This window comes from Oryzias latipes, chromosome 4 (assembly GCF_053564925.1).
Source record: "Oryzias latipes strain Hd-rR chromosome 4, Olatipes_Hd-rR_3.1".
NCBI lineage: Eukaryota > Metazoa > Chordata > Actinopteri > Beloniformes > Adrianichthyidae > Oryzias > Oryzias latipes.
The window spans coordinates 18159145-18186999 of NC_136240.1; the positions used below are offsets into that span (position 1 = coordinate 18159145).

A 27855-nucleotide genomic window follows, 5' to 3' on the forward strand; every position below is an offset into this window, starting at 1 on the left:
TATGCTATATTTGCCTAATCTATGATGTCACCATTTAAAAAAAGAAAGTATTTTTAAAACCATGAAGATTAATGGGCATACCTGTTCACCAGAATGCAGTAAAAAAAAAAAGTGCTGAGCTCCCCCAGGGTAAGTAACAGGGTGTGACTCCAAAACAACTCACAAGATTTACAAAGCTAATTATCATAAAGTTTAGTTTTAAGTTTAAGTAAAATGCCATTTCAAAATGTTATTGTCTTTTAGCAAATCCTTAGATCAAACTTACGTTTTTCTTTCCTTTTGAGAAGAATGGGAACTTATCCAACAGGTTCCTTTTTAAAAGGCTGATGTCTTCCTTTTAAACTTTCTACAACTAATTTTGCCTCATAGACCCACCAATGTTTTTTTTTAATCTTCAGGAGTTCTCCCCTGTTTTATATACATTTGCAGTGTATAACAGTTAGAATTTTTGAATTTGGATAGATTCTGATTTTTAAACAAAACAAACATAAACAAATAACTGCAACATTATATGCATTCCATGATGGGATTAAATAAAAACATTTTGTGTAACAGTTGGTAGTGAAAAAAAGTCAAGCCAAAAGATGATGGTACAGTTTAAAATCTCTGCCCTGGATGTTTTGTCCATTATCCCATAAAAATAAAATCCAAAAACATTAGCTTTTAGTTTTTCAAGCATTTTAATTTTATTTTCTCTGTCTGATCCTTTGACTTAAAAAATTGCAGCAATTTTGTATCATGAATACACAAAATTTTTAACATAGAAGAAATCTTACCTGATGGAGCTGGAAGTCTTACCGCTGCCCCACAGAGCTCTGGACCAACACTTGACAGAGGCGTGGCTTATATGTCACCTGTCACTCTGAACCCTCTAAAAAAGAACAATGTTGCAAAACCTGAACTCTTGTGCAAACACAGGTTGCAACAATACCTTCCTCACAGACCCCATCACCATTTCTTTATATTCATGCAGGTGTGGCAAACCTGTCAGGCCTAAAAATTCTAAGTATTCTGCCTGTTTTTCCTGCAGAATCCCCAAAACCTGGAGTCCTCGTTGTGCTGCAACAGCTTAGTTTATATAAGCAAATACTCCATTGGCTGTTTTTAGTCTCAGGAAACCTTCTGAGGCTTTCCTATAATGACACAAAATAACTCCTGTTGACAGAAATTGCAGACACTAAAACACTGATTTCTCTCTGTGTTGGACTGTATGTGGTTTTATGAGGTCATGCTAAAACAAAAAGTCATTACTTAGATTTAAATGTAAACTTCTGTGCTCACAACCACGAGAAGAAATGCACTTTTCCTCCCCAGCACAGCGTGTTGTGGGTTCCACCCTTGCGGCGGGACGGAAATACTATTTTGGACAGCAATACCACTCCAAATGCCCCTACAATTGGAGGGGTAGGGGAAGAATTCGGTTGTGGCCTTACTGTGCATGAAGGTTGAAGAAAAAGTATAAAAAAGTAACACAAAGGAAATGAAAGTAAGAAAACAGGATCATTTTACTATGTAGTAGTAGTGTAACTCTAAAACTATAAAACACAAGTTGGTTTTTATGTTGGAAATGTATGTAAATTGGATTTGTTTTTAAGAAGTGCTGCCATGACTTTGAAATGTCACGTATTTTCATTTTCTATGGAAGGAATGTGTGAAGGTCATCCTGCAATTAGAGGCTGCTTTAAAAACTGTTTAAACTCCTGTGCCGAGTTTGAGTTTTACTGTATTTTACGTGTGACTCAAACAGCCCAGTCCGTGTTTACTCCATGAATCAGGGCCAAATATGACAACAGGATCTATTAACAGGTGGATAGCTTATTCATAGACTTATTTCATTGTAATTAGAAGAGGTTATGAGCCTGCCACAATTCCAGAGTGTGGGAGTGTGCTCACGGTGGTTAAGCAGAATCAGTGGTCATGTTTATTTGAGACAAATCCCCCAACAGGTCCAGTGATCAGTTCTTTTAGAAAAAAAATAATAAGTTATGTATGGTGCCATTTGTAAATTGACAGTGTCAATATTAACAGCAATAATTCTGGTTATTTAGGAGTAGTGTCCCTCTTTCCCAGGGAGCGGGTGTGACTCTGGATTCCAGCTGGCTCGTCCTGCTCCTTTACCTGGCCGTGGACCTCCCCTCTGGCTTGTCTCCCGCCCCCAGCTGTCCCCCAATTCCATCTGGATTAAGTCAATCTGCTACATTATTCAAGCATGTAGTTGTAGAGTTAGATAAGCTAATTCTTCTTTTACAGTCCTGGTACATCAACTGTCCGTCCTGGGAGAGGATCTGTCCTTCGTGTGGACATCGCTGGGGTTTCTTCTTTTTTTTCCCGGAATCCGGTATCTCAATAGGAGGTTTTCTTTACTGATGAAGGTAGAGATGCCCAGTTTAGTTTAGTCTGTCTATTTTAGCAATCAGCTATTGTATTTTATAACTGATTTTATGTGTTGTACAATTAGTGAAGCCGGTTGAGACAACCATGTTGTAAGATTGGGCTCTATAAATAGAACTGAATTGAATCTCTTGAATCAGTACAGCACAAGGACATGTACGGGTGACAGGTCTGGCAAGAATAATTTCAGACAGAGCAAAATTCAGCTTTTATTTTGATAATACACTTTAGCTTACCAGCGAGTTCATTTTCATGTTAACTAATAATTTAGTTATAAGTTAAACATTTAGCTCCAAACTAAATATTTAGTTAAAAAGCTAAACATTTAATTTGGACTTGGAATATTTTTTTTAACAAATAAATATTTGGTTATAAGGCTTAAATGTTTAGTTGAAAAATAAATATCTGGGTCGGATCTAAATATTTAATTTGTCCATATATAACTCTAAAATAAACACTAAATTTAAATCATGGTTGGTGATTTTACAGAGGAGCTGTGGATGCAATTATTCCGCATCACACTCTCAACTTTTGATGAGTTGTGTGATGCCGTGGAATCTCCTGTGGCGCTCGCTGTGCAGTGCCCAAGGCAGCCAGTGGTATCCGGTATCCATGTGACTCATTTAATTCAAAACAATGTTTCCATTGCAGTTCTGTGAAATTTCTTTAAAACTGTCGTGTTTCCATTTGGTAAATTTATTATTGCAAATCCAATTTGCTCAATTTTATAGTCAATGGAAACTCAGCTAGTGTAAGTGTCTTCTTCTTTGGCTTGTCATCTGGATCTTCTCTTGTTCTTCAGATTTCTGGTTCACCAAAAAAAAACCTGGCCTACAGACAAGGTCACAAATGTCAGACTTATCCTAAAATGATTTTAATCAAGTCCAATATCAGTTGTACAACATTCAAAATATCAACGTACAAATGTGAACAAATTATCATACAAGAAATCTTAAATGTTACCGTTTCTGTTAACAGTCTTGGAATTCCTCATCATGATGAGTAACATTACCATAAATATAGTTTTATAGCTTATCATAACTGTCATATCATAACTGCGTATGATAATATATCACCTTTGCCACACTAAAGAATTCATGTTTTATGAAAAAATAATTATTTTCGCAGCTCATTTTCCTACCCAGATGTAAGACGACTTAATCTCTGAGACACCAGCTTCCTTCCTTGTGGGCGCTGCCCATTTCATGATGTCCACCTAGAGCCAGCCTCAGCAGCGTGTCTGTATTTCTCCAAAGAAAACAAACAATGTCCAAACTTTTTGAAAAGGTGGATGTGCATATTGTGCATTTAAAATGAAGGAATCGCCATTTGCTCCAAACTCAATCTTAAATGTATCTATGTGCAGCTTTGGTGTCATCTTATTTTAGAATGTTTGTCACTGTGGTGCAGTCCTAATGAGCCAGCAAGTTGCAAAAGCAACTTGCTGGCTCAGCACCTCCCTATAAACGTTCAAACTTAAGTCACATGTTCCTTTATTCATAGTGAGGCATTCTCCCTTAAGATCCAACAGACTTGGTGAAATCCAACTCGATGGTCACCAGGGGTCATAACTGGACCTCTTCAGTTACTAACAACCAGGATGTTGATCAGAAGGTCAACATCAAACAGATGTTTTTTAGAAGCAAATGCCTTTTTCAATCAAAATTAAATAAAATTTTATCTGAGCTAGTTGCTTTTCTCATTGTAAACACACATTCAGTATATGATGTAGAAGTCCTTTTACTAATGATTTACAAGGATTTTTTGTATTTTATTTTTGTTTGTTGGTTCTTAGGCAAGACCCTTCACGCTACTGCCTAACTATGTAGCCACGGGGGAGCTTGGATCTGTGCCTCCCTATGCTGGTTCCCAGCCCGGACAGAATACAGGGTTGTATCAGGAAGGGCATCTGCCGTAAAAATATTTGCCAAACCAAATGTGAAAATTAGTGAAAGCTGACCCCTGAAGGGAAATGTCAAAAGGAAAACAGTTCTGATGAATGATACTTGACTTCCTACTTCCTCTTAATCTTTTTGCACAAACCGAAACAATAGAAAACATTGGTAAGGTCCTTACTTAAACAAAAAGTGTAAACTTTCTGATAAGGAAAAGAAAGACAATTCTTTGTCAACCTGGACCTTTCATGGTTTGTTAGTAGTTTTTCAATGTTAACAACCTCAGTGGAGCCCCTGGCCATGAAGCCAAAAATAGTGACAAAAAAAGAAAAGGGGGAAAAGTAAATCACTTCCATCTGCAAATAGGTTTTTAAAAGTATTTATTCTGAAAGTTTTGAAGTTTTCTGGTTAAAAAGGTATTTCTTAGAAATTCTAATTTCGTCTTTCATTAGATCTTTTTCTTTCTGGTAAACCTGTTAGCCTTGAGACCTTTCATAATTATGGCAAGACTTTTTTTTCTTCTCAGCACCTCTTATGGCTAGTGCCACGCGTCGCTAAAATTAAAAGCTGTTTTACCCTCTTCAGCTCTGACTCCAGGATTCACCCATCAGCTGATGGTTTTCTGCTGATCTCAAAGCCAGACAGAATCTCTAAACTTAAAAAAAAAAGTTTCAACAAAGATAAGTTAAGTTTAACATTATTCTTGTAGGTTTAAGTCAGAGGAGAGACTTACATAGATTTCCTCAGATGTTGTCTGTTTACTTGGCAAATATTTGTTGAATGCACCTTGATCGCATTTAGAGAAATAAAAGAAGGTGGAGTTTCTCTCATTGATTTAGCTTAAAGCATTCCAATGAAAATAAAAGCATGTCTTAATGACTCATTCAAACAGGTGTGACATGAAGAACAATGCTTGTGAAAGAAATAAAACTACTCTTAAGCCTTTAGCCTTTAGTCATCAAAGAGCAATAAAAACACTGAACAGTATCTGTTAACAGAAAGTAACTGGGTTTTTGTCTTACTTAGAAATAAAAAATAACTTGCTTTTTGTACTATTTTCCATTCACATGCTTCAGCAAAAATCACATTATTGCACTGGATTTTTTCAGATTTGAACCAGAATTAGTAAATCAGAAAATGCAACTCTGTAACTCAAAAATATTTTCATCAACCAGATACTAGTTTGACCACATCAGATTATTATTATCATTTTAATCATTACTATTTTAAAACGATTCTATTCCAATTTATTTAGTTTTACATTTCAAACCTCAAATAATAACTTATTCTTTACAAAACATTTCAGATAAATACATTACAGCCACATCTGGTGGTCATTTTTGTCAAAGGGTTCTGTCAGATTACCCTCACAGGCACTGCTAAGCACAGTACAGTTCATACAGCTCCAGAAGGTTTCTCATCACATTAATAAAAAGAATTAGATGTTTCACAATTGAAAAGCAAAAGAAGACCTTAAATAGCTTTCTGATATTAAAACATCAAACCTTTTTTGTTTAAATCACATATTTGCTTTATGTATATGAGAAAGATTTAACTATCTTCTTCTTCTCTGTTTTCTGTTTTGGCACCAGTGCTTCCAGGAATCTTCTCACCAGGTCTGTTCGTCCTGTCCTGATCAGAGCCTTTGATAGCTCTGTTACGTCTTCTGTGTGCGACCTATAAAGCCACCGAAGCTCAGCCTTGACCTTCTCTTGAGGGTACCTCTCCTCTGCCCTCTGCACTTCCAGCTCCATCTGGGTGATGGTTGGATCAGTGTCGTCCTGTATGAACAGAGTCAGAAGCACCAGCAGGAGGCATCGGAATGCCTGGGTATCTGTGCTCCCAGGTCTCTCTAAATCCATGGCCTTTTTGAAACAATCTGCAGCGTTTTGATGCTCGCCTTTCATAAAGAGGCACCGTCCTCTGAGCATGTGGAGATCCGGTAAGCTGTCGGCCATCTCAAATTGTAGAGCGTGGGACAAACTCACCAACGCACTGTCCATTGCAATCTCATCCACCAGAAGACTCTCCTGGAGAGCATCTACACCCATGTAATAATAGATCTAATAGGAAAAAAAGGAAATAAAAAAAAAATCTCAATGTTCTGTTATTGCAAAAAAGTAAAAACTTCAATGTCTTCCTTTTTTTTTTTTTACTTACCTGAGCCATCTCTAGATGAGTCCTCAAACAGGGCCGTACAGCAAGCACCTTGTCCAGGTCCTTTTTAGCTTCAATCAGTTTTTGCCGGTCTGGAAGTCCACCTTGTCCATTCTTCGCTTTGTCAAGGTCTTTGACGTAGAGGATCATATTAATCTAAAAAAAAATGCACATATCTACTAATTGTTTTTGTTGGCATACTATGATCACAGATTTTCATTTAATTTATCCATTTTTTGGCGAACCACCTATGAAGGCCGAAGCTGCACGATAGATTATCATCAGCAGTTTGGTTTTCAACGGCAGACCAGCAGCGCTGGAGTACCTTGGCACGGGTGCAGTAAGCCTGCCAGTTGAGCTCTGGATCTGGCAGAACATTCAGAGCCATATTGCAGATCCCTGTGGCCATCTCATGTTTGCTGAGCAAAAGGAAAACTTTGGCCAGAAGGTTCAGAGTAAAGGCCTCCTCACTGGCCAGATTTATGGCCTGAGAAAGAAAGAGTTAAACTGTTAATTATGACACCAGAAAATACACTTTTATTGTCATACTTAATAGTAGCGGCAACTCACAGCTCCATAGCAGGTCAAAGGATCGGAGGCGGAGAAGCCACAGTCATGTACAGACATGGGCACAGAAGAAAACTCACTCTTCCTTTCCAGCATGATGCCAACATAACACCATGCCAGGGCTGTTAGAAGGAATCAAGATTTTTTTTCCTTTAATAATTACATCTGAAAGACATTCTTGTCATTTTAAAACACAGTTAGACATTTAAATTATCTCTAGATGTCAAGCCAAGTAATGACACACCTTCATTTTCAATTGTAGAGTTTACCTTTATGCTGCAGTTTCTTTGATTCCAAAGTTTCTTTTAGGAGTTTGAGTCCTTTATTATAGTGAGGGAGTCTGGAGTACTCAGAATCCTCCTTGGTCTTTACTATCTGGTCCAGCCTGAATGAAATGAAAAGCGTAAATATTTTCCCGATGTGTAAAAAGAGGTATGTGAAAACTGAAAGTATACATAATGATCTTAACATTATGTCATATTATTAACCTTATATATATTATTGCCATTTTAAAGTACCAGCTCCGCTTTTCCTCCAGTGGTATCTAAAAAAAACAATAAAACAAAACATCATATTTGATTAATTATGTCCTTAAAATACAATTTTTTAATTTTGTGGGAATAGAAAAATGATTTAATGAACTATAAGTGATTCTAAGCTAAAATAATATTGTTGGTATAACTATGTTATATACTCAAATGCCTTTAGAAAAGACAAATCTTCATTAGTTTTATCATTGGCTTTATAACCCTTAAAGATGTTTTTTTTTCACTTTAAAGCATTCGACGTAGTCCATCTTACCAGATGATCTCCAAAACACAAAGCTCTGTTGTAAAGTGTTAGGGCGGACATGAGCCTCTCTCTCAGCTCATCCTCATTATCCAGCTCCACATCATAGGGATAAACATAAGCCTGTTCAGCCAGACAGCGGGCAGCCATCAGCCTGATCTCCTCTTTGGAGGCCTCTCCTCTGTCAACACCCATCAGCTGGGACACTTTGTCCACACACTCTCCTCCTTCCAGCTCTCTCCCCAGCCTGTCGTAAACGTAGCCCAGGTTGGCCCAGGCGTTCAGGTTTCCAGGGTCTTCTTTGCAAATGCTCCTAAATAAACGGAAATTGTATTGAGTCCTTCACATACCAAATGATGACAAACCAACACAAAGAAAAATAACTTTTTTTTTAATCCCAGGGTTTAATTCATGGCTTCTACACTGGTAAATGTCTTTAGCTCAAACATTTTGAGCATTTTTTTTACCATAAAAAAACACGCAAGTGTGGTTAATCTCACATTGTCTTCATTTTAAAACAAGTAAGAAGCACGTGCCTTATGCTGTACAAAAGTACAAGAGTCAATTTTAGGGTTTGCTAAAGATTCTGCAGATTTCTGTACCGTGGGATTAGGTCACTTTAACTATTATAAATGTTTTGTTCTTTGTTCTGATACATGCAAACAACTCCACTAAAACATAATTTAATTACTTCAAATTATAATCAGTGCTGTTTTTAACATTAATAAATATTTGTCTTAACTGAGGATGTAAGTGTTTAATCACCTGAATATTTCCTCAGCTTTGTCCAGTTGATCCAGATGAAATGCCAGAAGTCCCAAAAGATTTCGAACAGCATACTGCAGATTTCCAGCTTCCGCTTCCAGCTCAGCTTGTAGGCTCTCCTGTTTTAGGTAAGTGTCTCTGTGTCGCAGTGCTGGAGGTCCAGCAGGATCACAGTTTAGATTTAGATCCAGGTGAAAGTGACCAGGGATGTAGTCCATGTCCTCCATCAGGGACTCAATGTCCTCTGTGCTGTCAGCCTCCATGTCCTCCTTGGTAGAAACCATTAAATGATCCTGCTTTCATGCGTGTAGCCTGAGAGTCGCCGACTCTTTGTCTTCTTTAGTCCCGTCTTGAGCAAGTCTCTCAGGTAATGGCAGGTCTAACTGGTTTTTGCTTGGGAGTGACAGAAGGAATGTCTTCCTAATGTCAAACTTTTTTTTTTTTACTTTGAATTAACTTTCCAGTTATGTTTTTAGGAATATAATTGTTTTTATGTGTGTAAAATTATAATTTTTAAAAATCTTGGAAAATAACTGAAACATTTGATCTTTTTTAGTTCATTAAATGAGTTCAGTTTAGTTTAATCAATCTGTATCATTTATTCACAATTTTGATCATTTTAACATATTTTGCACACCAAAAATGGAAATGGAAAAAATATAATCCAACTCCTTCACTCAGGTCAGTGGTTCCCAAACTTTTTCTGGCCTCGGTCCTATTAAATATCAGACAATATTTTCCTAGACTGGCATGTAAGACTTTAGCCTCCAGTTTCCCATAACTTTTGAGGATAAAGTTTATCCTCATCTGCCCATGGGGGTGGCCATGGTACAGAGGTAGAACAGTTGACCTTAAGTCGGAATATTACAGGTTTGGTTCCTGCTCTGTGCACCCGTGTGTTAAAGTGTCCTTTGGCAAGACACTGAACCCAATATTGCTCCTGATGGTTATAAGTTGGCGCCAGTGTTCAGCAGTGGAGCCACCATCGGTGTGTGAATAGGACTGTGACTATAAAGCACTTTGAGCCTTTAAAGAAGGTAGTAAAGTGCTATATATGTATATACCATTTTCTATTTTACCATCTTCTGTAAAATATCTGCAGCTGATTTAAGCTTTATTTGTATACTAGATTTTGTGCAGTTACCACGGAAATGTGATATAGATTTCCCTTAACCCATAACTGAAAAAGTGGAAGATAATAAAATAAACAACAACATCAGCCTTGTCCAACTGAGGTGCAATGGATGAATAAATAAAGAAAACGTTTTTTGCTATTTCTGTATAACCGGGGCGGCCGTGGTGCAGGGGGCGGCCGTGGTGCAGCGGTAGGGCGGTCGACCCATGATCGTAAGATTGCAGGTTTGATTCCCGCCTTGCACGCCCATGAGTCGAAGTGTCCTTGGGCAAGACACTGAATCCCACCTTGCCTCTGGTGGTAGGCGGGCGCCTGTGTTTGGCAGCGGAGCCGCCACCAGTGTGTGAATGTGTGAGTGAATGTGTGTGTGACTGGGTGAATGGGTCTGTGACTGTAAAGCGCTTTGTCCTTGTAGGAAGAAAGGCGCTATATAAGTATACGCCATTTACCATTTATAAATGTGGACCCACCATTTGAGCAACTTATTTACACTGGACTTACTCCAGTGTGGGTCCCTTGGCAAGACCCTTGTCTTGATTGCTTCTGCCATACTAGGAGGGTCCAAATCTGTGTCTCCCTGTACCTGTCCCCAGCCAGGATGAAATACAGGGTTGTGTCAGGAAGGGCATCTCGCTTAACACTCTGCCAAACCACATGTGCGGATTAGTGAAAGCTGATTCGCTGTGGCAATCCCTGATAGGATATGCCAAAAGGTGAACAATGACCAAAGCCATTGTTTTGTTTCCCTTAATTTCTGCCTAGTAAACTGATCCGTCCTCACTTTAATGGTGTTTCTTTGTACATCCATCTGTCTTTTGAATCTGCCAAATCTCTATCAAGGTTACAGGGTTGCTGGAGCCAACCCAGTTACGGTTGAGCAAAGGAAGGATACACCCAGAACAGGTCTGTTGCAGAGCCACACACATACGCACCTAGGGGCAATTAAAGGCAACAATTAACCTATGAAGCATGTTCTTGGACTGTGGGAGGAAGCCAGAGTGCCCAGAGAAAACCCTTCTCTCTATATATTCATTTCTAAAATAATACTTTGCCTCTATGAGCAGTCTTACTTTTATTTAACTCCTGTATCTTCAGCTCATTTATTCAATGTTTTTCTGCTTTCAAGTCTTCCAGCGAGTCACTGCCAACTATTTCCTTGCCTCTCTGCACCTCCCTTTGGTGTGACATAAGAATGTGATCCATCTAGTTTAAAGTGATTCAGGAGATTATAAAAAAGAAACAAGATGAAGGTTGTGATTATTAACTAGAAATTTTTATTTTTTAATTCATTAAATAGATGGCAGCTGAACTTTTTTGATTATCTGAGGTGAAACACGGGTTTTCAACAAAATGTTGAAAATCACATGATCCACTTCACTGGATAAGTAACATAAAAAGTTTCATAGCAAAAAAATAAATCTGCTGCTTCAGTTTATCTTCACGAGTTTTGAAACACTGGTGGAATAAAAAGCTGAAAACCAATAAACTATAGACTAAAAAACACAGAAAACCTTTTCTGTGTCAAACCTTTGACTTTCATCTTTCTTGCTCTTACTGGTTGAGTTAACAGTTGAATCTGCAGTTAAAAAAGCAACATACCTCCAGTTCAACAGATTATTGGATGTTGATAGGGAGGTTAGAAAAATCTGAATACTTTGCTAAAGCTTGACAAGGAAATGCGAAGCTCCCACCAACAGTGCAAAAATAGAATAGTGGCGTTTTCACAGCTGCTTTTACTGACGTTCTTATTACCACCATGCTGCGTCTCAAAATGCTGATTTTCTGTTTTGCCTTTACATCAATAAAGGTTTAGGTATCTTTATGCCTTTTACTTAGTGAAACATACCTAATCAGTAATGTTTTACAAAATATATTAAACCCTACATTGTTAGAACACATTTGAGACAGTCTAATCAAAAGATTTATTGTAAATAAAGATAAATCTGAATTTTACATCAGGGTTGATTTAACCGAAAAGCTTTATGACACAAAAAGTGTGTGGAGCTGGACAAAAATAAGTAAATCAGAAACTCCGAAGTCAGTAAGAGCAGCATTCTGGTATAACTTAGAGCAGTGTTTTTCAACCAGTGTGCCGCGGCACACTAGTGTGCCGTGGGAGATGGTCAAGTGTGCGTTGGGAAATTGCCCTCATTAACTGATCTAAAAACATTTCCCATCTCCAGGATTTCAGTTCTTTGTTCATCCCAACAGGCCCCGATAAAACACTAAGAAATTGGGAATATGAAAGATCATAAAATACTTTTTTCTTTGTGTTTATTTGATTCTATTAAATACATTTTGATAAGGATGACGATACCGCGATTTAGCTGCAGCTTTAGCTATGTTAGGAAATGTTCCGCCCCTTTAACTGTCTCCACCAATCATTCTTGGGATCTTAATCACATGTCATCAGTCTGACCAATCAGAAGTGGTTAAAGTCTTCACTTCCTTGTTCTGAATTCTGCTGAAAAAGTCTCTCAGTTCTAAGAAAAATACCAGCTAAAGCTCGTCTTTAGCGGTGTAGCTTTCCACAGAATCCGGTGTCGAACCGTGGAAAAAGTGAACAAAACAATGAAGCTCAGAGACGCTAGTCTGTCTGCGTTCGGCGGATTATTGAACTACATCTCTCATGATGCATTTGGTTATTAAAGTGACAGTGTGAGCGTCTGGGTGCACGACTATCTCCTCTTAACGTCGTGAAACCACAACGACCACAAATCAAACAGTTTTTAAATCTTTTAACTTAACTTTTATTACATCTTTAAAAAACAGCTGCCACAATTTTTTCTGCCACAATTATCACAAAAATGCATGTGAGATCATGAAGGGACTGTGGATCAATACAGACCGAGTTTCTCCTTTTTTCTTTTTTCTTTTTTTTTGAATGCCGGTGTGCCGCGGGATTTTTGTCGAGGTTGAAGTGTGCCGTGGCTCAAAAAAGGTTGAAAAACACTGACTTAGAGGTCCTGGTATGATCGGAGACTTCATCACCTGAGGCAGACTTTTTACTTATGCAGATCATCCTGCGGGCCCACACACAAAAGCAGGAGTGAGTGCTGCTGCCTCTGAACCACCATGGAGACGGGCTTGCTGTTACGTAACACAGACTTCATATTGCATCTCTGGCTCGGCATGTGGGTGTGCAGAAATCAAAACATTTTCTCCTTCACCAACTGTTGCCATGGTGGTCATCTTGGATACCAGACTGAGTGCATAGTAACATAATCACTACCGATTAGTGTTTGTGGAATGGAGCGCTCCTAAAGCCAAAGGCAGAGTTTTAACAGCTTTTGCTTAATCTTAATCGCGTTTGAAAGGCAAAATTTACATTCCAGCCCCTGTCAGACCAAACAGAAGCATTGTGGAATAGAGACTGACCCCTAATAATCCTTTTGCAGCTTATTCCTCTCTAATGTGGGATTAGAATATGAGCTTTACAGGGTGGTAAAGATTATTTTGCATTCAAACCTTATTAGCCTAGTTAGTTATTTCGATGCCTGTCTTAATTTTTTTGTACCATTGTAGAATAGTCTCCATTTGAACTCTCTGATTCAGAGTCAGACAAAGACAAATTTTAAAAATATGTGAAAATGTTCATGCATATTGGTCTTATTTTTCCTGATTTTGACGTTCCTCAAAGTTGTGTTTCCTTTGCACTTTTTCTGAATTAAAAAAAGATGCAAGTAAATGAATGTAGAAAAGTTTGTACTTTTGATAAATGATTTATTACATAAATCTAATCCGCTTTCTATATGTTATCATTGAATCAGACTTAATTTTTTACTAGGAGATACTTCTTAAAATGTTAATTTAGATTTTGTTTCATAGTTCTTTGGATATTTTCAAAATAATCTCCCATGGGTTTGTTGTTTCCTTGAAAAAGTATTCAAACACAAAATGTCCTGACAGGAGCGATGCTGAGAAAGCCAGTGACTCTCCTTGATGCAACACCGAGGATAAAAAGGATCACAAGAAACCCACATACATCCAGAGTTTGTGCCTTCCTGTCCACTCCTGCCATAGCTATTGTAACATTCTCTCTATGGGTGCATACAAATGCATCAAAGCATTCATTCAGCATTCACAGGACCTAAAAGTTGGCATGTACTACATGGTGTCACTCCAAAATGAAAAACTTTCCCTTTTTAAGATTCAAGATCAGTCCCCCTGTCAGAAAGTATTGGAAATCCTAAAATCCACTTCCTCCTTGAGTCCAGCCTGTATCCCATCACTATTCAAACCCCCTCTTAAGTAGAGATTCCCATGTTATCCCTTTTATTCCTTTGACACGGACTCTTGCATTCAATTAGTGCTTATATTTGAACACCCCCCAAAGACATCTTTTAAGGCCACTTCACTGCTGTTGGCAACAAATGTCAGCCTTATCCTGGCAACCAAAATGAGTGTGTACTGTGAAGGCATCTCTTTAGTCCTGCGGAGGCCTTTCCTGACCCAAGAGTGCATGTCACTTAATGGTTTTTGTGCCTGACAGAAAGGTTTTGCCAAACATTTAGATTAAAGGCTGTGTAGAAAATGTTAAATACTCACCTGAAATTATTTCTCATCCTTTTTCTTTTACAACAAACCCACTTGATTTCTTTGTCCTCAAAGATGAAAAATCAATGTCACAGTCTTAAAACACGTTATTACCTTGAAACCTCATGTCAACTCCAGTTCTGGATAAATGAAGATATTCAGGCCTCTCTTTATGTGGAAGATCTGGCTGCATGTGTTGTTGAAGGAAGAAGTTTCTTTAACGGTTCAGAGTAATTTTAACTTCTCTGGTTTAACAGATGTCTGCTGAACTTTTTTCGTCTTCATCAAGACCATGAGTGACTTCTAAATACATTTGGATCAGATATGAAAGCTTTTTTTGTATTGATAAAAAAATGCATTTTATTTTAGAATATAATTCAAATCAGAGTTTAGGGTTTTTACCATTACAGAGACCATTCCATTAATTGAAAATGATAACTTTATCTGTAAAACCACATGAAAAAGTGGATTATGAAAGTATGATACAGGTACAAAGGTGTAACTTCTAACTAGGTAGCATTATTTTTTCCTAATCTAAACTTTCGTAGTTTTCAGTCCAAACATTACAAATACATAATTATTTTCATATTTTTAACAGCTGTGGACAACTGATGTTGAAATTGCTAGAAATTTTTGACCAATATATAAAATTTCTAATGCTATAAGAATTTGTCTCACTCTATAATTTTCCTCGGACTCAAAACAGTTGTTAAATGGAGGTACTATTTCGGATCGCAATACAGTTTTATACTTTTCATTTTTATTTTTTGCCTCATTTCCATATCAGTTGTTACAATAGTTCATGAAACAATCAGGGTCATTTTCCAGCCTTAATTTCTGCAAAATCAATGCAAATGGATCACATTAGGGCTGAAAAATGAAAATGTCTTTGAAATATTGTGTATATGTCTACTGTCTGTGGATCACGTGTTCTGAAAACACCGAAAAGGTCGGAAAAGGTGGGGCGGGTAATTTTGGCTGCCAGGCTTTTTTTTTAAATTAATATTCCTTATTACTTTTGTTCCTTTGATTCAAATACAAAACATTTAAATTGCCTTTTGTATGGATTTATATTATGGTTGGAAAACGGGACTGTAAAAGGTACTCCTTTGTATTCCAGATCTGAAGTCTATTTTTTTTTAGACATTTTCCAGTAAAATTGCATTTTATTTTGGTAGTGGATAGCCCTTTGGTGCTTTGGTAGTTTCCCGGAAAACAGTGTAGTACTTGGTGGGATTTGACAGTCTGACTTCTGCGCTGCAGCTGCAGCTGCTGCTGGTCGTTGTCATCATGCAGGTGGAATCTGCGCAGTGAGCTCCAGCATGAGGACCAGAAAGGACCCGCCGCCTCACTGACTGAGGAGTGGGTGCGCCGAGTGCGCTCTCAGGACGCAGAGGGGAGACACTGAATCAACATGGATTTGGACTCTGTCAGCAGGTTTCATCAGATGAAGCTTACAGTCATCAGCTTCTGGATTCTGGCAGAGCAAGAATGAAGCAGAATGTAGATCTGCTGGGATAGTTGTTATCACAGCCACAGTGAGGTCTTTTTCTCTCTTTGCGCAGTCCAATTCGGTGGGAGTCGCGTCTAGGATGCAATACAACCTTGTAGGAAGGAACCGTCGCAGTTTGACAGGAAACCAAACCACAGCGACGTGAACATTCCTCCTCCTCACACCAGGACCATGGATGAAAGCGCTGCCAGCGAAAGCATCCCGGATCTGAAAGATATAGAGATGAAAATTGGACGGAAGACACCGGAGGGGTTGCTCAGATGGATGCGGGGAGACAAGATCGCGCAAGACCCCGTGAAGGAGACGGGGAGGAAGAGTCTGGACGAAAAGATCAGGAGGCTGAAGGTGGAAATGGTAAGAATATTAGAGCCTGGTCAACAGCGCGTGCGTGTGTGGACGTTTTGTGCTGCAGAAGTCTGCGTGTGGAGCTGTCAGTCATGCCGAGAACTGCATCCTGCAGTGACATAATTGTTTTGAGATCTTTCTTAAGAGGAATCAGGAAGAAAAAAAAGAGTTGGAAGAGTATAGAAGCTGCTGCTTCATTTAAATGGTCCAGAGACTTTATTCCACTCAGATGTTCAGTTTTTTTAATGAGAGAAATTACAAACTCAATGTCCTACAAAGATTTGAAACCTGAGCTCAGTCAAAGATCTGTTGACACATCTTCTGGTTCTGAAACAACTGCATATGACTTCAAACCTTGACTTTGCACAATAGATTTAACACATTTCCAATACCTTGTAGTGAAACAACTACTACAGGTTCCTTGTTCTTTTAATGTTTGAAAGAGGAAGATTGAATGTGCAGACCGACTTTTTGATGTGTTTTAAAGTCCCACTCTGATCATATTTTTTACCCAGTGGTCTTCCAACTACGATTATGCCGTTTTTAGCCAAAAATTGACATTCACCTCTGCATCAGAAAGGAGCGGTGATAGGAGCTTGTGGCTTGCCGTAGTAGCTTTTACTTCCCAACAAGCTTTTTCCAGCAGTCTTTTTCATCTGCTCCTGATTCACAACAATACACAAAAATGCCATTTTAATCTTTATTTTCCTTTTATATGTCCTCCATCATGAGGAAAATACCACAAGAACATGTTAAAAACACCAAAAACACGATTTGTATTGGAGTGGGTCTTTAAAACTTAAATAAAAGAAGAGAAAGAGAAACATTGTTTGTTTTCATTTCATAATGGCTGGTGTAAACATACCCTGGTTTATTTAAATATGTTGCATATATGCAATAATAACATTTACAATACAGAAGAGAATAAACAGGGAAGTCATTCCTGTGTGCAGTCCTTTAGGGACCTTCACTGTTCCCACAGCCCTCATGGCCTCACTGCTGCTCGCTATGAAAGCATCTATGGTCTATACTGCTAACTTAAATGTAAATGGGGACATCATGTTTCTCCAGACCAGTTAAACAAACAGAAATGCAGCAGTTAACTTGCTTTTGGAGAAAGCCTTCAGGGGCCAGAAACCTGTTTTTGCTATCAAAACAGAACTCATAGCTTTGAAATGTCTTTATAGTTTGAGAGAACACCACATTGGTCAGATATTTCTTGTATTTCACCTGTCTGTTAAAAATAGTTACTTTAAAAAGTTTCTCCCAAATGGACCTCATGTGACCCCACTATTAACCTTCAACTCTGAACTGTCAGACTGTATGTGTGCCCAGTTTTCCTGCAACTAAGCTAAAGTTTTCTTTTCTTTTTTGAAGATAAGGTTTCCCTCTCCTATAATAATCTATAATAAAAATGTCCATATTCTTGTTTTGATAATGCACAATAAAGACAACAAGGAAACCATAAGTAGAGATGACCACCAATATTGGTCGGGTCTGACAAAGATGTGATGCTTTTACTTGAATTGCCTTGAAGGATGTGAGTGCTCCTGGTGTTCCTTTATTCAATAATTCATGTTGTTCACTGTGCAAAGAAATGCACGTTGCTAGGAAATGAGCCAACCACCAAAAGAGCCATTGTTTTGTGCCGAATACACTTCCTTTCTTTTGTCAGATAATTAGCACTTTCCTCACACTTCCTAAATAAACTTGTGTTGTTGTCATTGGTAATGTGCATTTGTTGGTACTTTCACTTCAAAAATCAATTGACTAATTTTCTTGGCGTGTTGTCGACAACTTATATTCAGAGAACTCTCCTGATTTTCTTCCTCAGAACAAATAAATCTGTCTTGTTTACACAAATGCCATCTCGTAACAAACAGCAGTGACTTTCTTGACTCTACTGTTGTTTTCGTGGACATGTGTTCATGCATGGAGTACATTCCCATAGCAGATGATTCAGTCTGTGGTTGTTACAATGAGCCGAGGCATCGCCGCGACTGAAGTCGCACACAAGGCAAGCTGACTTGTAAAGGAAATCACTCCATACTTACATCAAACATCCAAAGCATTCAGTCAGTTTGGTCAGATGTTGGAAAACAGCTTCTTTTGGGAATTCACCACTGACTAATGGTGGTTGGATTGTGGTGGTTTGTGGAAGAAATGATCCATTACAACATGGGAAGCCTCCTATGTCGTTTAGGAGGTTTTAATATAATTTTATGAAGAATTATGCAGAAGATTTATGTGGTCAGTAAAAAAAAATCCAAAGATCTTTTTATGTCTCACATGCATGTGGCTTTTCAGTGTTGTATCTCAGGTTTCCATAAAGCTGTGAACAACAGAAAAAACCATTGATTTGTTAGTGCTGCCAGCCATTAATGAGCTGCTCTGGGGAAGAAGGAAGTAGAGAGAGACAGGAGGGATGGAAACCAAGAGCCTCTTTCTCACATGGAGGGAGTGAAACTGCTTCATTCATCAGGGAGAGTGGGGTAGTGAAATGAGAGAAGAGATGTGGAGCATTGCACTTTCTCACAAATCTGCTTAGTAAGATGTGCAGGAGTGCGTGTGCAAAATATCTGTGGAGTGGGGCCAATTGGAAAAGCTCACATGCACACACAGTGTTGCACACATTTTAGCAAAGTCACTAGATTCTAGTGTTGTCTGCACACTTTCCTGCATTAGCTTAGTAGACTGCAATAGGAGGCAGGGTGTGAAAGAGGAAGCTATTTTGTCTTCACGCCTTTGCGGTGTGTTTGTGTCTGTGAATCTCTCTGTTTTTCCTCTTCATATGCTTATTTGCAGCCAGTGTGGGCTGAAGCATCTGTCTGCTGATGGAAATATTGCTGTTGATCAAATCTGGAGCCTTTTTTTAACATCTAAGAACAGCAAAAGACTGGAGGAAGGCTTGAATTATACCAGGGAGAATGACAAGGATGCTTCATCTGTCAGATTAAATGCTTTAAAATAGCACACATAATGCATTTAGGATCAACAAAAAAAGAGACATAACACTATTTTTAACAATCTGCATATTTGTTCTGTTGTTTTTGTAGTGTCAGTGTCCAGCTTTCAGATTAAAGACAGCCTGGTCTGATCTGAACAGATTTATTGGTTAAGAGGATGCTTTTTTTTTCTTCTCTGTAGCTTTTCTTTCAAACTCAAACTCTCACGTTTGTCTGTGGACAGATGAATGTCAGCTCAAAGTCAGCTGAGAACGGAGCTGCAGGGCATTAAATAGGACTCGACTTGATCCAATCTTCTCCTTCTGTCTGAAATCTGACTGCTGATGGCCATCACCATTAGTGTCTAGTTAAGTTTAAATCAAGGATCTGCAACCTTTAATGCTCAAGGAGCTTCTGAGGCCAGTTTTTGCTGACCAAAACCCAGTGAGAGCGGCAAAGTACCACTTCACAGCTTGGAAAAAAACATTTAGTTTTTATTATTTTTCTATGTATTTATAAAATGTAGCTTTTAAATGCATGTAATAATTGAATTATAACAGTGTAAGTATTTTTGTAGATTTTATTATTTTTAACTTCAGATAGCAGTACATTCAAGACCTTTCAAAAAATGTACAAATAATATTCCAAAACTACAAAACCATTTATTATTGTTAGCATATTTCTTTAAAGCCAAAAAGATGATAAATAGAGTCAAAAAAGATCTGCATGTGGCTCCAAAGCCTCAGGTTGCAGTCCCGTGGTCTAAATCCCTCCTCTTTGACTTACAGTTCTATTGTTATCATTCATTGGTTTTACTTTCCTCCTGTTTTGTCTTTCTGGTTATAAACATAGTACCTATAAGACTTCACTCATCAGAAACATCACACTCAACTGTTTTGTTTTGTTTTACCTTTTGTAATCCAGTGTGGTACAATGGTACAACATAGATGGGCCAAAAGGAGAATGCAAAATGTATTGAAATAGCTGTTAATCAGTGTGAATTGGGCTTCCTTTTTTTTAGGCTGTTTGATTCTTAAAAGATTTATAAGATTATAATTCAAAGAATTTTGCCAGGCTCCCTGATTCTCATTTTTACAAAAATGGTAAAAGAATGTGATGTATTCAGAAGATTTTGATGGGGCCAGTCTGTCTGCACTAATGCAGCTAAAAAATGTTCATCTTTTTACTTGGTGCATGAGTAATAATGAGGTAGTCACATTTTATGCCCTTTAACCTAACTATAGAAACATAACTAATGTGCAGAATATTTGTTCAATGAATAAAACTGCACTTCAATGCTATCATTGTTTTTGGAAGCATCTATTATGGTGACTGAGTCAAATATATTTAAAGCTTAACAGAGTCACAAATTTAAATAATTTTGAACTATGATCATTTCTTCATCAATTAGAGTCAAATGCAAACAGATGGCTTTTTGAAGGTTGGATGGAGACTGGGAGAAAACTCTAAGGACACCATCCGTCTGGAAAAGACGCAGGGAATGTGGATTTTTTTTTTTTTTTTTTTTTGCTGGTGCCTGAGAGAACCAGAGTCCCAGCTGGCAGTGATTCAGCAGTCTGTTATGTTGCTGCGTGACATTGGGAAGCTGCCTTTGTCGTGTGGGAGGGTCACATCATGCTTCCACTGCCCTTGTCATCAGCCCTGTTAAATTATTGCTGCTTTTCTATGTATCACCAGCATCACTGCAGCATCAACACAAGGTTTTTTGAGATGGTGACTATGTTTTATTAAAATCTTTGTATTGATTGCATCATTGAATGAGTTCATCAAGTGTTTGTTAAGGAGTCTTTTTGCCTGCAGGCATTTGTCTGACCTTTACCTAATTGTTGAGTGACAGATGCTCCACAATTTTACCACTTGTCTTTATTTTTTACCATGAAGCCTAAAATATTATTTTATTATTCTTGAGCTACTCTAATTCATCTTATGTCCTTATGAAACCAAGGAAAACTGTTTTTTATTCCTAGTGATATATCACAGCAGGCTTAAAAAGCAGGAAAATGACTAATCACTATATATATTTGTAGACTAAAGGTGGCAAATAATAGGATTGGGGGGCTTTTTTTCTACAAATGCCTTTTTTAATGGGTTAGATATTAAAATATACTTTGTGTTAGCCAGCAGATTTCTTGCGCAAAAATGTTTAAAATCCAGAAATTCTCGAGAGGCTTCTCTGCAGGACCATATTCTGCTCTAATGCCAAAACTTGACGGAACTCAGTTTCATACTTAGAGCAACAATAAAGTAATAAAGTTAATGGCTATGAAGGAAATACACTCAGAAAAATTCCTGTGCATACAAACGGCAGCCCAACTGGTACTAGAACAAAAACAATTTAGCATCTTTTGACCTTTAATTCAACATGTAAGTTTTATTTGCCAATGAAGTGTGCATTATCAGAAATTAAAGCACGCCGTAGAAGCCTTGCTTCAGCAAAGTGCGTTAATCTCTGATTATGCACACTTCGAAGGCCATTATCCCTCTTATACCATAGTCACTTACACAATAAATACATTTTTAATCAGTTGTTAGCACTTTGTTCTTGTTATTTTTTCAGTTTAGATCACTTTTTTCACAGAAAGTTGACTTTGTTTCGTGGTGTTGTGCGTTGTCACGGTGACAACCTACCTTAACGGCAGCAGCAAAGGAAAGCGATATATATGCTGATGGCCATGATGGGGTAAATAAAGCAACATTTTCAGAGAGAAAGTTCATCTCTTACCTCTTGTTTTTGTCTAGATGATGAAGCTAAAGTGTGTTTTAAGAAGCCTTCACAGTGATACAGAATATTTATCCTATGTGACCGGAACCTCTTTTTTAGGTGTGCATTATCACTGTGGATTATCACTTTTTAATCTACACCCAGCAGCCAATCAGAATCAAGTATTCACCCCGACCATGGTATAATATTCAATAACTTACTCCTTTTTTTGCAGATAGTTTTTTAAATAGCAAAAATTTCAACATTCTTTTTACTGTTAACTTGGTGATTTCTGGATGAGTGAAACTCTGAGGCGTGTAAACTCCATGAGTCAAGTCAACCTCTTCCTTCATGGCACTCTTTGTGCAGGAGGATGTTCATAACCTGGTGGAGTGCAGAGTTTCGTTACCATCTTGCTACCTCAGCGCTGACAGGCATGGAACTCCTTTTATTGCCAGCTTCCCTGCCTGCTCAGCTGCTGCCAGCCATAAAGCTCAAGCCAGAGCTCCACCCCAAATATCTGTTTGCCAGAACGCCAGCGGGTTAAGAGCCACGCATGCAGCTCTCTGGCAGGAAACCGTGCTCGCTGACCTGCGCGTTTTTATGCACTTCTGCTTCCTTGGATCATATTATCAGTGTTTCATGTGCATTGCAGATGACCATGTGGGTTAAAGAAAACCTGTAATATTCATAAAGTAAAGGAATATAATGATTTAAGAACAGAGGGTTTTCATGAAGTTAACTCACTTGTGTTGCAGTGAAGGAAATTCAGATTCACATTGATTTAGAAAAATTTGCTTTAAACTTGGTTTTATGTTATTTATATACAACTTAGAGTAAGACTTTTTTGAATTTCCCCACCACTGGTTTTACTGGTGATTGAATATAAAACAAATATAAATTCTCAAAAATGTAAGAAAGAGCCTCAAATTGAAATCTTGTAGAACTACTTGTGAGATTTAGGTAAATCTAGAAGAAATAAGTCACCATGTCTTCTTTAAAATAATTGATTTTTTGGAGAATTTCTTTGGTATACTATTAACACCATGATAAAGTAATGTAGCATACAGGTAATTCTTTGGGTTTTACTTGACTTAATGCAATTGGCAGCTACTTTACAAAACAACTTTAAATGGCAGCTGTCTTTAGTGTCGCCTTCTCAGATGTTTGCCCTGAAGTGCCAGCGGCTCCTTTGTTTCAACATCTGCTCTTATGATGGACCCCTTTGATAATTCAATATGCAACACTGGTTCTGCTCAGGCGCAGCAGTGCAGTGAAGCAAAACACCCTTTTCTGTCTCAGTTGAGTGATCCAAATATGAAGATAATTTGGATCTGTTTTGGATTTGACTTTTAAATGCCAGATTTGTTGTGTTATTGAAGAAACCTTTGTCTTGCTTGTCAAAAATGTGTAGAGATCATAATGCAAAATGTATTTATTCAGCATTTTATCAGAATTCTACCGTTGACATTACTCATCTTCCTTTGCCCCATGGCCTCAGTCTATCTCTATCTTCTGCATCCTCCACTCACACCAACCACCCTCATGTCCTTCTCTACAACGTCCACGAACTTCCAACAATTACATTGTTTGTTTGTGTTGCTCTCTTGCAAAATCACATGCCCTCACTGTTAAAACAAAGGTTATTTCTTCAACCCAATTATTGGGTTTTTCATGTTGGGATATATTTTTGGGTTACTTTTTGCAGCAAAACTAATTTTGGGGGTTATAGTGGTTTCATTTTAACCCAATTTATGTATTTTTTTCCTGAGGTTTTTCCTGAGTTGAAATAACCCAGAAACATGTTAGCCCCTTTTTAGCCTCAGAGTTGGGTTTAAAAGATCTATCTTGGGTTATTTTAAACAATGGAGTTTATATTGTGTTTTTCAAGTTCTTACTTTGTTTTTGAAATTGTTGGGAGCCGGTTTAGCTCGTGATGGTTTACGGCGCCTTCCGTCCGTGTAACCAGGGTTCAACTCCGGGCTGCTCCCTGTTACCTTCTCTACTTCTGTGCCGGTACCAAGCCCAGTTGCTTTGAGAGGGTTGCGTCAGGAAGGGCATCCGGCGTAAAACATTGCCAAGTTTACCATGCGACTCGTTCGCTGTGGCAACCCCTGATGGGAAAAAGACAAACAACAACTTTATTTTTGAAATTATTTTTTTAGTTGATTTATTAAAATTACTTCCGGCTCGGAAGCCAAATCTCCTGTATTAGGGTCCTCGAAAGCACCATCCCTAACACACTCAGGAAGCTGGTTTCTCCAGACCTGTGGGGCCTGCCACGATTTTTGCTCATGAATTCTTTTGACGTGTTAAATAAAAAAAAAAACACCTTCAGAACAGACATTTTTAATTGCAAAGAAGCTGTCAATATTTAAATGTTTAAGACTTTGAAGTTACGAATTCACAGACTATGTATCTGAGCAATAATTCAGAAAACCATAAAAGATGCTCCAGTTTGGTTAAATAATGTGGGATTCAATTGTGCTTCTTTTTCCACACCTGCTTTATTCCAAGTGTTTCAAAGGTGAAGTCTGCATCTAGAAAAAAAAAAGATTGAAAGGGAGAGACAGTTCAAAGCACCATATCTTGACAGCAACCAGGTGTATCTCTTTATATATATACATTTTTCATAGGTAAATGGATGCAATTTATAAAGATTATGTTTTGAAAAGTCTTAAATATTAATCAAGAAAACAGACGAGCAGAAATGATGAGGAAGAGGAGATCCAATCTGGGGAAAGAAAGTAGTAGGCCCTCCAGGGAAAAAACAAAACAAAACATAAATTGACTTTAACAAGCTGGGTTGTATGATATTACTGCAGTTTATAATTTTTTGGCAAATTCTAAATAGAAATTCATTTTTGTATATAGTTTTCCATAGCAGCAGATGTTTTTTCTTTCAGTCGCTGACTATTTTGGTCCATCGTTGCGCCTCTTACACATTTCACACTGGGGGATTTTGATAGCTGTAACTGTTGCTGTAATCATTTGCACTAATGTGTTGTACTTTCCACTGTGTCAGATTCTCATCTCTCAGCTTCTCCTGCAGAGCCAATTTTGGTCATATTTCCTGGGAATTTCCATCTGGAAGCCAGTTTCGTCTCCTGCTCCCATTTTTAGTGTTGTACCTTCCTGCTAGTTGGGAACTTTTTTGTTTTTTCCTTCTGTTTCGGTGGTCTGTAGATCATTTTATGGTACTTAAATGAGCCAACAATTACTGCACTGAACAGAAATGTTATTCCATGTCCAGATTACTTCATTCTTTAACACTGAATACCTTAGACACCTAAAAATAAGTATTTTCTCTGTCACTGATGAATATCTCTTGTCTTTTGTGTTTCAAAAGGCTCACTTACGCTCAGTGGATGTGAAGATTCTGCAGCAGTTACTGGCCGTTCATGAGGGCATCGAGGCGGTCAAATGGTTGATGGAGGAGCGCAGCACCCTAACCAGCCACTGCAGCAGCCTGACCAGCAGCCAGTACAGCCTGGGCGAGGGTCCTGACACCTCATGGAGGGGTTCCTGGAGCAGCCTGCAGGACCCCACCATTGACAAGCTTGACAACATCTCCATTGGCAGCTACCTGGACACCCTGGCAGATGAAATGGACGAGTATTGCCCTTCCAGCTCTGAATCTGTCATCTGCTCCACTACACCACTAGTCTCAGAAAATACTGCAGGGAGTTCTGTGAGAGGAGGGTCTGAGGTCAAAATGAATGGAGTTGAAGCAGATAAAGGGACTCCAAGTACAAATCTGAAAAATGGCAGAGGAAATGGGGATAGAAATGAGGGAGAAGTGAGAGTGGGACCAGAGAATGGCAACAGTGGTGTCACTAGCAGCTGTCCTCAAGCTAAGTCTGAAAAGCCCAAACAAGATGGTCAAGTCCTCAAGTCTGTGGAGAAGGATAAAACAAGTTGTCTCATTAAAGATAATAATATAACACACTCAATTAAGGCAAATGGCGTCCTGGAGAAGACGCCAACAAAAACCTGCAGTCCAACTCACGCAAACTTCGGCGACAAACTAGAAACCATCCAGAGCCCCAAACTCAAACCTTACAAAAATGGTAATATTGACATGGACACATGCAAAATGAATGGAAAAGGGCACCTGGAGTACGACGCTCACTGGCGTTGGGTGCAGTCGCAAGAAGACGTGACATTTTTGTAAAAGATTAAGTCAAGGCAGTTCTTGAGTCCTCCTCCTTCAGCAAAACCAAAAACATTACAGGTTCCTATCAAAGAGAAGAGGAACTGCTGTTTAAAGCGCACATTTTGAGACTTTCCTCAGACAGCTTGGTCTTTCCTGGGAATGCAATAGCTTTCTGCAAATAATGATGTCAGTATTATTGGTGATGCACATTACAGAATTAAAATCATATTTACCCCGACAGGGCTGCATCAGTGACAAGTCCTGTCAGAGTTTTTCCCTCAGGGTCTTTTTTGACACACCCTGATTGTGTTTTTAATTTTCCTTTACATTTTTTTGAGAATCAAGCACATTCAAATGCCAGAGAGCTGACTCATGAATGCAGATTGTTTAAACTTAATACATTAGTTTGAAAATTGATCCATTATTCCTGATTTCAATCTTTAAAATACTATATATTGCACTTATATACTTGATCCTTTGATAATCACTGACCTTTCATTCGTGCTGTAAATTCCTTGTGCCCTTACTGGCAGTGATTTCCCAAATGTCAAAATGTTTATGGAATCAAATACATTGTCATTCTCAGTATGAACTGTGGTCATTTGGAGGGGATGAAGTTGCTGCATGCTTATCAAACAGACAGGAAGTACACTTTAAAATGGAATGTATCAAAATCTTTACTTGGACCTAAGGGTGGACTCCTGACACCTGGCTGTTGGAAATGACAGCTCTGTAGCCAGAAGTATTGCATTAAACGCCCAATTTGTTTTACTCTCGCTGAAATTCCAAAAGAAACATATTTTTTAGGCATATTTATGAAACTATAAGTACTGTGTTATAGAAAAGCATTATACGAGAAAAATATAACCAATGAAAGTAGTTTTCGCAAATTGTGGATTTAAAAAATATCCAGACCAACAAAATAACAGCAGGAAGACAAAACTCAAAAATCGATAAATGTTTATCGTATAAAAATATTGTTTTTCAGCTAACTGCAATATTGTGTATTCAATGAATCTGTTTGCAGCTTCTCTGTCTGTCTAGTTGTCACTGGTTGTATGCAATTGCTAAATATGGCTGGATCTCTTTCTTCCTCTTTAACATTTGTAAAGTCCTGCTTGACTTTGATTTCATACTGAAGTTGTGCCTGATTATTATAAACCTTAAGCACCACAAGCCTGTTTTTTTCCTAAGATGTCTGCTCTGTTGTGATAATAGTTTAGAGGGAAATTGTCATGTTTGCGTGAATAGATGGCTGAGGCCAACACTGTGTTCAGTTGAATGTGAACTGATGAGTTTGTTTTTCCAGCTGGGGGTGTGTTGCATGTGTCTTTTGAGAACTTTTGTGGTTGATGTGAAAGAAACGTGCAAAAGACTAAACCCAGTTGGAGTAGAAAAGCAATATCCTTTTATGACGACTGCCTTCCATTGGCCAGATCATTCAGCAAGCGAAGTTTAATAATAGTGTAGTTCAATACCACAGATGAAGAAACGAGTGAGGAAGTCTGCCACTGAGAAGGACAGACAAGTCCCAAAGTATTTTATAAGAATATTTACTTTTATATTTCTTCACACTGTTCAGTCAGTTGTGTCCCAATGATTTTTATAAGTCTTAGGCATTGAATTTTTTTATGATTTGCTCAAATTTTTTTAAATAAATCTTTTTTTTATTCCTAAAATAATAAAATTCCCACACATTACACGTGCAATGAAGGCATCATGACAGAAAATACTGAAAGTATTACAAAGTTTTTGGTTGAGTTTCAGCCAGAATGTTTTGATAAAAGCCATTTCCATCCATAAGTTCCTATGGAGCCCTGGACATGACGTTCTAAAACAACTGCTTCCTCAAGTTACTCATTCCTGGTTCTAAATTAGTATTTTGTGTACACAAATTAACATTTAGTAGCACAATTTAGTATTTTGTGCACATTAATTC

At 38.1% G+C, this 27855-nt stretch overlaps 2 protein-coding genes and 1 long non-coding RNA gene across 3 annotated transcripts; 2 read left to right on the top strand and 1 right to left on the bottom strand.

The window, feature by feature from the left end:
- Positions 1–2239: 2239 nt before the first annotated feature.
- On the top strand, positions 2240–8693 carry LOC144991877 (uncharacterized). Its single transcript, XR_013655540.1, has 4 exons — positions 2240–2372; positions 5879–5902; positions 6035–6228; positions 8581–8693. It is a non-coding gene; the product is annotated as an uncharacterized LOC144991877 (long non-coding RNA).
- On the bottom strand, positions 4650–8927 carry ttc22 (tetratricopeptide repeat domain 22). The gene is made up of 8 exons (XM_011474121.4): positions 8565–8927; positions 7812–8112; positions 7499–7554; positions 7280–7395; positions 7014–7132; positions 6769–6930; positions 6447–6599; positions 4650–6349 (listed from the first exon to the last, which is right to left on the bottom strand). Exons 1-8 carry the CDS (start codon positions 8846–8848, stop codon positions 5819–5821), a joined length of 1722 nt encoding a protein of 573 aa, XP_011472423.1. The 5' UTR covers positions 8849–8927; the 3' UTR covers positions 4650–5818.
- A 6540-nt stretch (positions 8928–15467) lies between these two features.
- lurap1 (leucine rich adaptor protein 1) lies at positions 15468–27092 on the top strand. Its single transcript, XM_004068066.5, has 2 exons — positions 15468–16102; positions 25110–27092. Exons 1-2 carry the CDS (start codon positions 15920–15922, stop codon positions 25932–25934), a joined length of 1008 nt encoding a protein of 335 aa, XP_004068114.1. The 5' UTR covers positions 15468–15919; the 3' UTR covers positions 25935–27092.
- The last annotated feature ends 763 nt before the right edge of the window (positions 27093–27855 follow it).

Excerpts from the sequence above, each read along its gene's own strand:
- ttc22 (XM_011474121.4), bottom strand. The coding sequence starts at position 8,848 with ATGGTTTCTACCAAGGAGGACATGGAGGCTGACAGCACAGAGGACATT. Across the intron at positions 7,555-7,811 it reads TGTGTTTTGGAGATCATCTG|ATACCACTGGAGGAAAAGCG; the intron begins GTAAGATGGACT and ends TGTTTTTTTTAG. Across the intron at positions 6,350-6,446 it reads CTCATCTAGAGATGGCTCAG|ATCTATTATTACATGGGTGT; the intron begins GTAAGTAAAAAA and ends TTTTCCTATTAG.
- lurap1 (XM_004068066.5), top strand. The coding sequence starts at position 15,920 with ATGGATGAAAGCGCTGCCAGCGAAAGCATCCCGGATCTGAAAGATATA. Across the intron at positions 16,103-25,109 it reads GGAGGCTGAAGGTGGAAATG|GCTCACTTACGCTCAGTGGA; the intron begins GTAAGAATATTA and ends GTGTTTCAAAAG.